This window comes from Schistocerca gregaria, chromosome 10 (assembly GCF_023897955.1).
Source record: "Schistocerca gregaria isolate iqSchGreg1 chromosome 10, iqSchGreg1.2, whole genome shotgun sequence".
Taxonomy (NCBI): Eukaryota; Metazoa; Arthropoda; class Insecta; order Orthoptera; family Acrididae; genus Schistocerca; species Schistocerca gregaria.
Genome location: NC_064929.1, coordinates 190,194,300 through 190,211,177, shown reverse-complemented (window position 1 = coordinate 190,211,177; position 16,878 = coordinate 190,194,300). Strand labels below are relative to the sequence as shown.

At 38.9% G+C, this 16,878-nt stretch overlaps 1 protein-coding gene across 3 annotated transcripts in view; it reads left to right on the top strand.

Annotated features, from left to right (window-relative positions):
- Positions 1 to 16,878, top strand: part of LOC126293652 (ectopic P granules protein 5 homolog) — a 393,414-nt gene that overhangs the window by 158,531 nt on the left and 218,005 nt on the right. For 2 of the 3 annotated variants that reach the window (XM_049986934.1, XM_049986935.1), the window contains exon 17: positions 3,757 to 3,783. The exons of the other annotated variant lie outside the window; for it this stretch is intronic. In XM_049986934.1, the coding sequence (XP_049842891.1) occupies positions 3,757 to 3,783 (27 nt within the window). The remainder of the gene's footprint in view (positions 1 to 3,756; positions 3,784 to 16,878) is intronic. 3 annotated transcript variants of the gene reach the window in all.

Sequence of the window (16,878 nt, the reverse complement as noted above, 5' to 3'; positions counted from 1 at the left end):
TTGCTACTCTTCGCTAATGACATTGTAGTGTCCCTGAAAGTTTTGTCATTGACTCATTGATGGTGGGAGGGTTCAGGATAATTTGGACATAATTTCTATTTGGAGCATCAGTGGTAGCTTGCTTACATATACATCTACATAGATAGTCTGAAAAGCATTGTGAAGTGAACAGAAGTAAGTACACAGCATTGTACCACATGCTAGTATTTCTTCCAATCCCATTTACCAATGGAGAACAAGCGGAATGATTGCTTAAATATCTGTAACTAGTCTGAACTTGCGTTCACAACCCCTATCTTAGTGATATGTAGGGGCTGAAGGGTATTTCTACACTTGCATTGCATAATTTCTGTCTCATGTTTAAAAGTCTGCCAATTGTGCCGCCCCCCCCCCCCCACCCCCACCCCCCGCCCTGCCTCCCCTCTCTCACCAGCATTCATATGGTGATCACTTGAAAATAATACAATCCTGTGCTCTTTTATCAGTTATTATCTATCTTTTTATCATGAGTGCATCATGATGTATGGGACACGTCTTGCATCTAGATCTGTCGCAGGGATATGAACCATGATGCAGAGGGTTGGGAGCAGGAGTTGTGTAGGGATGGACAAGGATATTGTGTCGGTTTGGTGGATGGCAGAATGCCAGTGTGGTAGGGGTGGAACAGGTAGTGGTAGGACATTTCTCATTTTAGAGCAGGATGAGAGGTAGTCAAAACCCTGCAGAGAATGTGATTCAGTTGCTCCAGTCCTGGGTGATTCTGAGTCACAAAGGGAATGGACTTTGGGAGGTGCTGGGTGACTGGAGAGATAAGGCACGGGAGATTTGTTTTCGTACAAAAACTCCAGCAGGGGTATGACTACCTCTCACTGTGCCATGAAATGAGGAATGTTCTAACCACTATCCTTCCCTCTGCTCCCACAGTAGTATTCCACTGCTCACAGAAGCTACACAATATCCTTGTCCATCCCTACACAACTCCTGCTCCCAAACCCTTGCCTCATGGCTCGTGTCCCTGTAATCAACCTAGATGCAAGGCCTGTCCCGTACATCCTCCCATCACCACTTACTCCAGTCCAGTCACAAGCATCATCTATCCCATCAAAGGCAGGGCTGTCTATGAAACCAGTCATGTGATCTACAAGATAAGCTGCAACCACTGTGCTGCATTCTGTGTGGGCTGGACATCTGTCTGTCCACACAAATGGCCACTGACGAACTGTGGTCAAGAAACAGCTGGACCATCCTATTGCTGAGCACACTGCCCAACACGATGTTCTTCATTTCATGACTGATTCACAGCCTGTGACATCTGGATCCTTCCCACCAACACCAGCTTTTCTGAAGTGTGCAGGTGGCAACTCTCCCTGTCATATATACTATGTTCCCTTAACCCTCATGGCCTCAAACTTCGTTGGTCTTTGTGTGTACCCTCTACTCCCTTCCATTCTCCCATTCTGTCCTTTATTCCACCAACACACCCACAGTCTTTTTACCTCTCTCCATTTCCACTAACCCCCTCCCCCCTCCCCCCCCGCCCCGCACCCTTCGTCTAACCTTCTTACTACACCTAGCTGCCCAACCCACTCTCCAACTCGTCCCTATATGCTCCTGCAAGCAGCACTTTAGTGTTCCCCACCTCTACCTGGCTATCCCTCCTCCTCTCCGCTGCAGCCTCCTCCTTATGTCGACCACCTGGTTGCATCTTCCATCATGCGTTTCTGCTCGCAGTGTGGACTCAGCAGCCAGAGACTGCGGTTGTGTGTGTGTGTGTGTGTGTGTGTGTGTGTGTGTGTGTGTGTGTGTGTGTGTGTGTTGTTAACTGAAAGCTCATTTCCTGACACTCTTTTTATTGTGCTTATCTGCTACTCAGCATCTCCAGTACATGTTGAGTAGCAACTATCTTTATCATAATAGTGTTCCATTCCATCTTGGGTTTTCCTTGGTAGCAGAATGTTGTTTTTTTTTCTCTCTGGAACATCTTAAATTTAGTACACTGAGGGGGGGGGGGAATTAATAATAATAATAATAATAATAATAATAATAATAATAATAATAATAATTATTATTATTATTATTATTATTATTATTTATGTATAACAGCTGCTGTGGGACAAGCCATGCAAACAAATGAACCTGTTACCACTTGTGCTACCCTTCTTTCATATCAATATTGCAGTAACGTTATTCTTGAGCATGGTAGCAGTTGCAGCAAAGTGGCAAAAAAATTTGATTTTCAATATTTTGCATAGTTATTGACCAATTTAAGAATTTAAAAGTCTGTGTCATAATCTACTCATTAAGAGATGTAATTTTATGTTAAAAATAAAAAAAAAGACCAGTATTACAGCTAGAAACTGTGTGTTTGGCTTGAGGCATACTAACTGGCAGCAGGCAAATACCTTGCAGTTTATTCATCCAATATTTGAGAATGAGAGCTCTTGGTGACTTCCAACAAATATTACACATAATTTCAAACCATTACGAAACTTTCTCTCGCTGGTACCCATCACAATATGAAGAAAGGAAGAGAAGCCTGTCACATACTACAATTTTGCTGTTCATGCAGTAAAATTTCAATATCAGGCATAATATTTTGATTTATTATCTCTTTACTAGTGACTCTTTGCATCAACACACTTTCCTGTGTCCATATATTCTGCTGATTGTTCTTGCAAAATTGTATCAGTGTACAACATGTAGTTTAGGAGGTATTTCACCATAAACATTGAGATGTGAGAATAACTAGCTTTTGCTGAAAATGGAGCACTAATTGCCCAGTTCGTGTACATCCTATGTTGCATAATGAGAGCAATTAACAACTTTCAACAAACTTTAAGCATAATTTTAAACCTGTTTTAAACTTTCTCTCCCTTATGTGCTAAACAGCAAATACTTATTACATTAACTCATTTATAAAGTATTCACATGTTTGTAGCTGTTTTGTACATGAGAGTTATGTTCTTTAAAGAATCAGGAGATTATTTCTTTTTGATATCTCGTGTTGGTCCTGTTTGGTACTGGATGGGAAGCACAGGTATCTTGTCAGCTGTCTCCTCTCTCTCTCTCTCTCTCTCTCTCTCTCTCTCTCTCTCTCTCTCTCTCTCTCTCCCCTCAACCCCTCTCCCCCCTCTTTTCTAAATGCTCATCAGCCTTTGTTCTTTGTTTTTATTTTGATGCATGGAGTTAACGCAAAAAAAGCCTTAGTTATATGGATTTCACCATAATAATAGTTTTAACTGAATGATTAGACACCTGTCATGTTTGATATGCCTCATGCACTATCACTGAGGTCAGGCGTGCACAGTCTCAGAGGTTGGATGAACTAAGAACTTTTAAGATAATAATTTACTCACTGTGTTCTGTAGAACACAGTGTGAAGTAGAACTTGGACAAAAGAATATTATGTTGTATCAAATACGGGCCCTGTAATACAATCATGAAAAAAATTCATTATTGATACTATTTGATTATATTTAATTATGCTATTCTTACACTTTACTGGTTTATTTCCATTGTAACTGTGGTTGCTGTATGAAGCCTGTATGTTTGTAGATTTAACACATTTGTAGTGCACAAACTGTATTTAACGTATCAAAATTTTATCACTACTGCCTATTAGGTTATAATTCATAACCAAATTTCAACTTCTATAATATCAGTGAGAATTTCACATTTTTTTGAAGTGTATCATTTTTAGACCGCTATTAATTTTTATTGTGAAGTATCTCCTACATAATTATCATTTTTGTCCAGCAAGCCACAATGGAACTTGAAGATGAGGTAACTGCAATATTCCTGTTGCATGTATTTTCTTTTGACTGTAGAACTGGTTTTACAAGACATGCATGTTAGTTATTAACTGAGACACTCACATGGAATTTCCTGTGAAAGGTTAATAGTTGAAAATAGTATACACAAAAGTTAAGTGGTACGGCCATAGTCCTGGTGGAAAATAGGGCCCAAAATGTTTCTGTCTGTGTGATATCCTACTTTATGCATTGTTTTTCAAGAGGAATAGGAAATATTTGACATATTACAGTAGCCCAGTTTGAATAAAATATTCCATATAATGAGTGTCCAATTTTTATCAGTAAGAGAAATAAAAATAATTACAGAGAGAAGTTTTCATATTGTGTGTTGGTATTCCAGTCAGTATGGTTTATATATCAACTGTCTGTATCTGGCCAGAGCCACACTTTGTTGTGGCTCAGTCTGGTCAAATGGAATAGAAAGAATGTAGAAAGCACACATTTCTAATATGCGTGAAAACTGGATAAACATCCAATCCCTATCATATCACAGATTTTATAGGGATGGAACATACATCAATGGAGAATATGTAGGACACCAGCCTGGCTCATGCCACTTCCTCGTGCAATTGTGTGGGCGGTCACATGCAGAACAACTGCAACAGCTTCAAGAACATTAATTTTCAACTTTTCTGTCATTACTTGTTTCTTCCTTCTGTTGTGTTGTCTAAGTGTTACACTACCATTTCCACATTACTGATTGAAGAGGTTGGTAAATGATTGCCGAGATGGTTGACATCTATTGGGATATCTTGCTGCATACTCTGTACAAGAATAAACTACATTCTTCATACACTCTCCATACACCATGAGCATGTCAGCTCTTTCTGCACTGGTAAATTTCATCATCCGTTCAAGACCGACTGCTTGGACTGTCAGACACTAACTGACCAACTAGTCGCAATGCACTTAGGGAACACACAAGCACACTGTAAGCAAACATGACAGTATTATTCTCAGCAACTACACAAACAAGTGTTGGCATGGAAACTTTTCCCAATGGGATATCTCGTAAATGATTTGCGCTAGAATCCTGCAGTGAACGTCACTGACATCCGAATTTACTGCACTTTTAGTTTTCCAATGTCAATAGGCATTGGTCCACTTAAAAAAAAAAGAAAAAGAGAACTGTATATTTGCACAATAATACACCGTATAACTATTGCTGCAATCTGTTGATCGGCTAACAATATGAGATCCTGACTACCAATCCATTCTGTGAAAAACACATATCAATAATGCTTTCCATTTCTGCAATATTTGCTATGCAAGTTTTAGGTGGTTCACCCTGTATATTACATGTATACCAAATGGCATTCTGGTAGGTATATGAAAACGTGGGATTTGGAATGCAGTGTTGTTTCAAAATTTCAATGCAATCTGTGGAAAATAAAAGATTTGAGATTTGAAGAAACAAACACCTGCATTTGTATTTATACAGAAACTGTAAATGTTCCTAATAGCAAATCACCGAAAGTTTTTGACTAAAAGCTTTGACATTTCGACACAAAGTTGCATTTGAATACATGTGTGCTTTTATATACCTATTTTTTAAATATATGTAATATATATTTTTGTATATTTTTTTATACATTTAATAATAATGAAACATTGTTACAGAAGATCTCAAAAAGTTGGCAGGCACACACACACACACACACACACACACACACACACACACACACACACACACAAATAGGTACCTGAAACCATGCCTCTATTAGAATGCAATGTTGTGTCAAAATTTCAAAGCAATTGGTGAAGAACATTCGGAGGCACATAACTTTGAACAAATGAACACATTTTATTTATGTAGATTGCTGTTTTCATTCCAAAGTTCAGGTTGTGGTGCAGTTTATATAACTGAATTTTTCAACTAAATTTGTCATCGTGATTGTGATTTGTTACTCAATTCTACTGTATTGTCAAGCATTCTACACACATTTACAAATGCTGAGTATGCCAGTATGGTATTTGTGTATGAATTTTGTGACGGAAACACTGCTGGCGCTTGTAGAGGCTATGGTTGACAATTTCCTAACCACAGATATATTCACGAATCTTTTATCTTGTTTTCACTGAAATCTGCATGACTGGTGCAGTGCCCTGCGGGCATATTTTTTCTGAGTGTGCAGATGAGCAGAGTGTGGATGAAGCAGATGACGTTATTCAGTTGTATCCTTCAACAATCATTCCCAGAATTTCTACACATATTGTGTTCCACTTACAAGAATGTGGCAACCATTATGAATGCTTGTGTTTCAGCCTTAATTTGTATAGTGGATTCAGTATCTTCGAGAAGGAGATGAAGGTAGACGATTGGAATTTTGCCATTGGCTAATTGCAAATCAATAAATAATCCCATTAATGCTGTTTATTTATGTTGTAACTTTCACTCACCTTTGTATCAATACACTCATAACTTGCACCAGTGGTCCGACGAAAACCCACCTCCTTTTGTGGAGGTACATTTTTAAGAACTCTTCACTGTAAATTTGTATAGTGATACCATAGACAATCAGTTGACTGGACCTGTTTTGTTACCACATCATTTCACAGGCCTCCTGCAAAACAAGCTCCAAACATCATTGGTTCCTTTGCTTGCAAGGATGGTTATACTCTTGCAGCATGACAAGGCCCCTGCACATTGTAATCATCAGGTGACTTGTAATTTACACCAAAGACTCCATGGCAAATGGGTGCTGCCCTCATGAAAAAGCACCAAGATGACCTCAGAAGAGCTATTCTTGGTGTTGTGGAGAGAATACAAAAGTGCAATGAAGCATAGGTTAAATTTATGAAAATCAACTTTGAACTTGATCATCTGTCTTTGCTTAATGCCGTCTTTTAGGTGTGGTATTTCCTGTTGTAGAAATTATTTATTTCTATCACAGCTGCAGTTTTGGCCTTTAAGACATTCTCATAGGATGCTGCAAATGCTGAAAAACTACAAAGAATGAAGCACAGAGTCTATATACATAATTGCACAAACATGCAATGTAGACAGCTGTACATTACAAAAATGGTGAAAGTAACACATCACTTATATTTTGCTTCAGCACATATCATATTTAAAATCCTCCAACATCTGTGAATGTCATCGTCAGAACTAAGCCTTCTCACTGTAGGTATAGAGTAACATCAAATGAACATGAAGCTCTGTACATTGTGAAATGATGTAAATTACATGAACTCATACCCGTGTTAATATCCTTAATACAGATTGCCATAAATCAGTTTTGTATCACACTATTTATCTGTGAACTAGGCTGTTGGTATGAAAATATACTGGCAAGTTATATTTTCTGTGCATTTATCAGAGGCAGTACATTGCAGTGATGACATTCTAAGCTTCACATCGTAACATCCTTTTAAATTTGTTGATATCAGACAGCTGTCTATGTGATGAGATAGTTGTAAGGTGCAAGGTGACAGAATAGGAAAACTTATTTGTAACAGAGTGGCAGAAAAATACATTTTTTAACTGTTCTAAAGGACTTGCGGTGACTTGGGTGCTCATAGAGAACATGGTGGTAGTAATCTTTGTTTGAATATAAGTTACAACTGATAAAAAAACATAGAAAGCACAAAAATCTTGTCCATGAATTAGCCAATAGTACAGCTGTATGCTACCTCATAAATATAGGATATGTGTCTTTGTCAAGCTCTGTTAAGGGAAATAGAATGTTAATTATTTGAATATACATGTACATGTAATAACAAATTTTGAAAATGCTTAAAATGTTATCAAGAAAAATATAAATAGTTATTACACATGCACAACCACTTTTTATTTTCATCTTTATTTGTTTTTAGAATCTGTTATCTTACATGATGTATTTTACCAGCTCTTTATAAATGCTGTGTAACAAGTTTTATAAGCTCTCTTGATTTTTTTTTTTCTGTTGTATTGCAATTTTTTATACATGCAAATGAGGTAGAATCAAGTGCACTCTCATACATTTTGTATTGTAATTTCATTTTTTTTTCTATATTTCACTTTATTGTTACAGTGTATCTTGTCTTATCTAATTTATAGGGTGAGTCAAAAAGGAATTTACAACTTTAGAATGATACAGAAATTTACCGAGGTAACCTATGGAGTCAGCAAATGCGTCAATTTGTTGTAGTAAAGAACCTCAAGTTTGATTCACGTAGTGAGGCAGTACCCCACTGGTTACCAGTGTATTGCACAGTTAAAATGGCTGCTTTCACTGGTGCGGAGTGTGCTCTCAGTGTTGCTGTTTAATGAAACTAACTCTGGAACAGCCGTTGGGCATAAATTTTGCACTGAATATGCTAAAGAACCTCCAAGCAGGCCTACAATTTACTTTTGGCTCAAGAACTTTCTTGAGATAGATTGTTCACTGCGACATGATAAATCATCAGGTCATCCAGATATTGCTGCTTATGTCTAACAGTCCACAAAAATCAACATGATGTGCATCTTGTGGGACTGGCATTCCGCAAAAGATTGTTTGGCAAGTACTTCGTAGACATTTACACTTGAACCATACAGATTCACAATGGTACAGCACAATAGTAATGCAGATAAGGTTGCTCATGTGGAATTCTGTGCAGGAATGTTGCATTAGATAGAAGACGAGACATTCCTGAACACAATAATTTTCAGCGATTAGTCAACTGCGTGTATGTCCCTAACCTACCAAACAATATTGCCAACCTGAAAAAATCGAATCTACACTGCCTGTGCACAGGTTACGCCCAATTCGCTGCGATGAGTGTGGGAAGAAATTGATTATCGGTGGGATGTTTGCTGCATCACAAGTGATAGTGACATTGAATCAAAACGTCCCTCGACAGTTCCATGTGGAACTTGAGGTTGTGTGCCACAAAATGACACATCTACTGACTGTGTAAGTTATCTCAATAAATGTCTATATCATTTAAAAGTTGTAAAGTTCTTCCTGATTCACCCTGTATTTTGACAGTGCATCATAATATTGTGTAATTACTTTTTACATTTTTTCTCAATAACATTTTAAGCATCTTGGAATTGCATTATTATGTGTTTTTACATAATTACATTATATTTCCAGTGTTAGAGTGTGATAAAAAGACATATCCTAGATTTGCAAGGTAGCATACAGCGACTTTGTTGACTGTTTTGTGGGTGAGCATTTTGTGCCTTCTTTGTTTTTTTATCAGTTGCATTGTATATGCAAACATAGTGATATGTGAGATTACTGCTGTCATGTCCTATACAAGCACCAAAATCACTGTAAGACCCTTACAGTAGATAGCAAATGTACTTTTACACCACTCTGTTCTAAATTAATTTTACTACCTACCCTCTTTTACCTTATAACTGTGCCATCATGTAGAAAGCTATATGTTGTCAACACATGTAAAATGATGTTATGATATGAATCCTACAACTGTTATCACTGGAATGTGCTGTCTCCGATAAGTGCACAGAAAATTTGACTTGTGACTGTATTTTTGCTCCAGTGGCCTCAAGTCACATGTAAACAGTATGTTGCGACATTGGTTTTTAGCAATTTGTATTAAGAATGTTAACATTGATCACGGTTCATGTAGGTCACATCATTTCACCACCGTCACAGCTTTGTGCTTGTTTGATGTTACTGTATTCCCACAGTGAGAAGGCTCAGTTCTGACAGTGACATGCACACATGTTGAATAATTTTGAAGTCTTACATGTGCTGAAGCAAAATGTAAGCGGTGTCTTATTTTCAAAATTTTGTAATGTGGTACTGTTTAAATGTCACTTTGGTGGAATTCTGTATATACAATTTGTATTTTTTTTTTTTTTTTTTGCTTTTTCAGTACCACTTGTCAATCACCTGAAGGCTGAAATTGCAATTCTGACAGTAATAAATAATTTCTACAGTCAACAGCAAATATGACATTCTTTTCAAAATTCTGGATGACGGTGAACCCCAGCCATGATAAATTCTTCTGAGTATTTGTTTCGGTTACAATTTAATGACTATATCTCTGTAAGGTATAAAAGTTGGACATACATTATATGGAATGGTTTGTTTTTAATTAATCTATACTAATCCCTCATAAATTATTTGCTATTTGCTCCCTTTTGTGGACACTGCTCTTACTGCCCAGAATATATGAGCACAAATGAAGCTCACGTAGGAGCTGTGATGTTTCAGTATGTCTCTCCTAATTTTATTCAAGACCCACAATATTATGAATTGTTAGTTCATGGAAGCTGCACAGATCATTCTGAGTGCTCAAGGTTGATCTTCAAGTGCTTTCTGTCAGTTTTATGTGTAGCCCTTACATGCATTGTTTATGGTGCTGTCTCATATGAGGATGATTCCAATGAAGATATTAATTATTTTTTATTCTGCAAGTGAGGTAACACAAAAACCTGAATAAGTTGGACTGATGTACCAAGAGTTATGTAGAAACTTAATTTCGTGTAAAGTTAGGTCATACATCCTGTTAATCGACAGGATGATTTTTTGCATATTATTATTATTATCAATACTGGCAAGATATCAAAATATGTGACATAGATTGCTGTCTTTTTGGAGTGCATTCCCGTAAAAATTTTTACCGCGCCAAGGGACTTCAGCAAGTGAGATAAATTTCAACTTGATATGTCTATCAGTTTGTGATAAAGAGGGGTCTTAACAGATGGACAGACAGGCAGTTGGATAACTGTGATATAATTAAAGATTAACAATTTTCAGATTTTTTCCTTCATTTGTACTGTAAAGCCTTGATTCTTGTCAAATTCCAGGTCAACATGTAGTATCGTATAGGTTTTATAGGTTTTGATGAGTGAGTTTGTGAGTATCACATTGACTTTGAAGCTTAATTTTTTTACACGGCCAGGGGACCATAGGTCTCAATATGTGACATAAATTTCAACTTGATATGTATACCTCTTCCTGAGAAAAAAATGGTCTTATCTGACAACAGACGCAGTCAGAACAAACAAAAATTGTAACTTTTACTGTGTAATTTTGTTTCCTGCCAAATTTCAGTATTCTTGGTTAATAGGAAATACCCTACAGGTTTTGATGAGTGAGCTTGCAAGTATCAAAATATGTTGACATAAATGGCTGTATCATTTGATTGCATTGACTTGCAAGCTTAAAAGTTTTTACACCACCAAGGGACTATGGATTCTAGTATCCGATTTAAATTTCAGCTTGATATGTCCACTCATTCACAAGAAAAATGGGTCACAACAGCTGGACAGATTGACAGTCTGATAACAAACAAAACAAGAAAAGTTTGTCTTGTATAATTAAAAATTAATGCTTTTTGGATTTTTTTCTGTACTTGTACTGCGGAATCGTGCTTCCTGACAAATTTCAGGATTGTAGGTCAATGGGAGGTACCCTTTAGGTTTTGATGAGTGAGATTGTGAGTATCAAAATGCATGATGTAAATGGTCATATTTTGTGATTGCATTGGTGTAAACGCTTAATTTTTTTTATATTGCCAAGAGGCCATAAACTTTAGTCTCTGACATAAATTTCAACTTGATACGTCCACCCATTCCTGAGAAGAAGTGTTCTTAATGGTCAGACAGACAGACAGACATATTGACTGGCTGACAGACAACAGTGTGAACCAGTAGGGGTTCTGTTTTTACTGATTGAGGTACACAACCCTTAAACTTACTGGTACATCATTTTTTGACATAGTCCTCACTTTATAAGTACTTGGGTACCTCATGAGAAGAATTATTTTGATTGTGAATGCAGCCACTCATGGTCCACAGTTTTCACTCATTCACCTTTCTGTGATATGTCTCTCCCAGTGCTTTATTGAGGTGTCCAAACACCTGAAAGTCACTTGGTAAGGGGTCTGGTGAATAAGGTGGGTGTTTGAGTCGTTGTTGTTGTTGCTGCTGTTGAGGGGCTGTGTAGGGGTAAGAATTGTTGTATTGCAACAAAACCGCTGCAGTCAGAAGCCCTTATTATTCACTCCTGATTGGAGGGAAGAAGCGGGTTTGTAGCAATTTTGAGTATGAGTTACTAGTCACTGTTGATATCCTTTCACTGTAAGGATCCAAAATTATGCCTTTTTGTGGAAAAAAGAGCATGAGCAAGACCTTTTTTGTGGATGATTGAGTGCTTAATTCTTTTGGTTTTCACGAAGAACTTTGGTGCCATTCCTTGCTCAATCATTCCATTTCAGGTTAATGATAATGCACCAAGGTCTCACCTCCTGTAACAGTTCTCTATACAGTTAATTACCCTTCACTTGAAAACAGAAGTGAAGTTCATCTCTGGCACTGATCTGATGATCTCTCAATTCAACATCACCTGTGCAGCATCCATCTTGTCCGTACTTGTTTGAATTGCAGCACACAGTAAACAGTATTGCATGCTGAACCGGCACTAAAATTCAAAAGCATGGCTATTTTGTTTACAGTAGTATATACATTTTGCTTCACAAGCTCTTCCACTGTGGCAATGTTTTCATTTTTCACTATGTGGTGTGTCTGGCCCACAGAAGCTATGCCTCTTTTAAACTTTCTGCTTCACTTGTACAGCTGCTGCAGATTTCTTTTTTATTTTTATTTATTTTATTTTTAGGGTGCTCAACTACTATGGTCATTAGCGCCCAATCACAAACGTTAGTGCACTAATAGAGTAGAAAAATGGAAGGGGGCAACATCAGAAAGTACTTACAAAGAGAAACAAAATAAAAGAGTTAGATCTTTTTTGACATGTCCGTCAATGTAATAAAACAAAGGATACGAGCAGCTGCTCGAGCGTCATCAGCTAAAAGTTCCTGTAAGGTAGATGGCAGACACAGGACAACACGAGAGTGAATAAAATGGGGACAGGACAATAAAACATGGCGCACCGTCAGTGGACAACCACAGGGGCACTGTGGGGCGGGTTCACCGGACAACAGGTTGTGTTGTTGTTGTTGTTGTTGTCTTCAGTCCTGAGACTGGTTTGATGCAGCTCTCCGTGCTAATCTATCCTGTGCAAGCTCCTTCATCTCCCAGTACCTACTGCAACCTACATCCTTCTGAATCTGCTCAGTGTATTCATCTCTTGGTCTTCCTCTATGATTTTTACCCTCCACGCTGCCCTCCAATGCTAAATTTGTGATCCCTTGATGCCTCAGGACATGTCCTACCAACCGATCCCTTCTTCTAGCCAAGTTGTGCCACAAACTTCTCTTCTCCCCAATCCTATTTAATACCTCCTCATTAGTTACGTGATCTATCCACCTTATCTTCAGTATTCTTCTGTAGCACTACATTTCGAAAGATTCTATTCCCTTCTTGTCTAAACTATTTATTGTCCATGTTTCACTTCCATACATGGCTACACTCCATACATATACTTTCAGAAATGACTTCCTGACACTTAAATCTATACTCGATGTTAACAAATTTCTCTTCTTCAGAAACGCTTTCCTTGCCATTGCCAGTCTACATTTTATATCCTCTCTACTTCGACCATCATCAGTTATTTTGCTCCCCAAATAGCAAAACTCCTTTACTATTTTAAGTGTCTCATTTCCTAATCTAATTCCCTCAACATCACCCGACTTAATTCGACTACATTCCATTATCCTTGTTTTGCTTTTGTTGATGTTCATCTTATATCCTCCTTTCAAGACACTGTCCATTGCGTTCAACTGCTCTTCCAAGTCCTTTGCTGTCTCTGACAGAATTACAATGTCATTGGCGAACCTCAAAGTTTTTATTTCTTCTCCCTGGATTTTAATACCTACTCCAAACTTTTCTTTTGTTTCCTTTACTGCTTGCTCAATATACAGATTGAATAACATCGGGGAGAGGCTACAACCCTGTCTCACTCCCTTCCCAACCACTGCTTCCCTTTCATGCCCCTCGACTCTTATAACTGCCATCTGGTTTCTGTGCAAATTGTAAATAGCCTTTCGCTCCTTGTATTTTACCCCTGCCACTTTTAGAATTTGAAAGAGAGTATTCCAGTCAACATTGTCAAAAGCTTTCTCTAAGTCTACAAATGCTAGAAACGTAGGTTTGCCCTTCCTTAATCTAGCTTCTAAGATAAGTCGTAAGGTCAGTATTGCCTTACGTGTTCCAATATTTCTACGGAATCCAAACTGATCTTCCCTGAGGTCGGCTTCTACCAGTTTTTCCATTCGTCTGTAAATAATTCGTGTTAGTATTTTGCAGCTGTGACTTATTAAACTGATAGTTTGGTAATTTTCACATCTGTCAACACCTGCTTTCTTTGGGATTGGAATTATTATATTCTTCTTGAAGTCTGAGGGTATTTCGCCTGTCTCATACATCTTGCTCACCAGATGGTAGAGTTTTGTCAGGACTGGCTCTCCAAAGGCCGTCAGTAGTTCTAGTGGAATGTTGTCTACTCCAGGGGCCTTGTTTCGACTCAGGTCTTTTAGTGCTCTGTCAAACTCTTCATGCAGTGTCGTATCTCCCATTTCATCTTCATCTACATCCTCTTCCATTTCCATAATATTGTCCTCAAGTACATCGCCCTTGTATAGACCCTGTATATACTCCTTCCACCATTGGCGATGTGGACTCTGATCACAATCTATTGGTTATGAGCTGTAGAAGGGAGAACCGATAGAGGTACTCAGGGTACCCTCCACCACACACCGTTAGTGCGGAGTATGGATGTAGATGTAGATTAAAACTGAAGAAACTGCAAAAAGGTGGGAATTTAAGGAGAAGGGACCTGGATAAACTGAAAGAACCAGAGGTTGTACAGAGTTTCAGGGAGAGCATAAGGGTATAATTGACAGGAATGGGGGAAAGAAATACAGTTGAGGAAGAATGGGTAGCTTTGAGGGATGCAATAGTGAAGGACAACAGGTAGCGGTGGCTAAATCGGCAATGCCCAATCCGCAACCTGGCCAAAATGACCTCCTCTCACTGTGAAGGGCGTGAGGAGGTCGTCCGAGCCGTCGGGATCAGTTTGATGGCCCTAAGCTAATTTTCATGGAGAGAGGACCAAGCCTCGTGCCTCAATGATGCCACAAGAACCCCATTAATATCAGTTGATGTGACACAAAAGGAAGCTGTCCGAGGCAGGATGACAGTAGCCTTGGCTGCAGCATCAGCAGCTTCGTTCCCAGGCACACCGACGGGGCCAGGAATCCACAAAAAAAGGACACGAGCACTGGTATCAACTAGTGACTGAAGGGACCGTTGAATTCATTGCACGAGAGGGTGGTCCGATTATGGGTCACGGAGACTCTGAATGGCGCTCAAAAAATCAGAGCAGACGGCATAGGGAGAATGACGATGGCGGCGGATATACTGAACAGCCTGATAGAGAGCAAAAAGCTCAGCTGTAAAGCTTGAATACTGGTCAAGGAGCTGGTATTGAAAGGTATCATCTCCAATGACAAAGGCACATCCGACGCCATAGTCTTGGAGCCATCTGTGTAAGTAAAGACGTTATGAGCGAGCCTCGAACAAAGTTCGACAAACCCCGAGCGGTATATCGAATCCGCGGTCCTCTCCTTTGGGAGCGAGCTGCGTTCAAGGTGAACGCGAATCTGAGCCTGGAGCCAAGGTGGCGTCAGACTCTCACCCACTCAAAAAGTCGCGAGGAGGGTAAAATCAAGTTGCTGAAGCAGGCGACGAAAGCGAACTCCAGGAGATAACAGGGCAGAGACATACAGCCCATATTGGCAGTCGAGAGAGTTGTCAAAGAAAGAGAAATATGACGGGTGGTCGGGCATTGACATCAGTCGGCAGGCGTACCGACAAAGGAACATATCGTGCCGGTAGTTTAGCGGTAATTTGGCAGCTTCAGCATACACACTGTCAACAGGGCTGGGGTAGAATGCTCCAGTCGCCAGACGTGATCCCTGATGGTGGATAGAGTTTAGACGGTGTAAGATGGACGGCCGGGCAGAAGAGTAGACAAAGCTCCCATAATCCATCTTTGATTGGACAATGGACTGATATAAGCGAAGCAGGACCATTCGATCTGCTCCCCATGACATACCGCTAATAACACGGAGGACATTTAGGGAATGGGTACAACAAGCAGCCAAGTAAAACATGTGGAGACCAGCAAAGTTTCCTGTCAAATGTAAGACCTAAAAATTTTGTTGTCTCCACGAATGGGAGAGCAAGGGGCCGAGATGTAAAGATGGTGGAAGAAACTGTTTGGAACGCCAGAAGTTCTTGCAGACCGTTTTCTCACCAGAAAAATGGAAATCGTTAGCGACACTCCATGAATATAGATGGTCTAGACAAAGCTGAAGACAGTGCTGCAGAGGCACACGCTAATCCCCACACTGTGCTTCCATATTGCAGTGCATTTCCACAGTTTTAACAGCTTCAAAACTCAAAAAACATTCTAAAGATTGCTACTAAGTCAATAAGGGGAGATCATATTTGTACTGATACAGCTTCTCTTTCTGTGATGCAGCATCAGGCTGCCAGCTGTTGGTAATCTGTTATAGCACAAGGATATCACCTAGTAGCTGCCATTTCAACAGTACAATTTTTAGCAAATTTGTTGCATGATTAAGATTTTCATTTGTATCTTTCTCATGTAAAATGCACAGGTTTTCCACCTCTTGCTCTGTTACTGAATGTTAATGCCAGCACAGTATAATACTGTCTCACCTCTCTTTCTTTTTGCATGGCCATTGATAATCCTCTGTCCAGAGTATAATACAGTTCTTTACCAAGTCAATTTACAGCTTGCACTTCTAGAACATTTCACAGGGTTGTAGTCAGACTAAAACTTCTCTATTTTCTCCCAATTCAGAACTCCAACACTGCCAACATTTCAGTGATACACAATCTGTGTTAGAATATATGCCCATCACTTGCTGGTATCTTGAACCTGGGTCATATAGCTAATAACATACTCTTGTGCAAGCAAAATTTTTCTGATCACCTCTGCTCATGTATGCTGAGATAAAAATCACTGGCAATATTATTTTCATACTGTGCTCTGTTTTTAGTTTGTCTAAACGTGCTAACTGTTTTATTTTACAAAATATGATTACCAAGCAGCACCCCTGTATAATGAAATTACAGTGGCTTTCATTCTGTGAAGTTAGTGGAGCTAAGAGAATAACTTTCTGTAGATTTGAG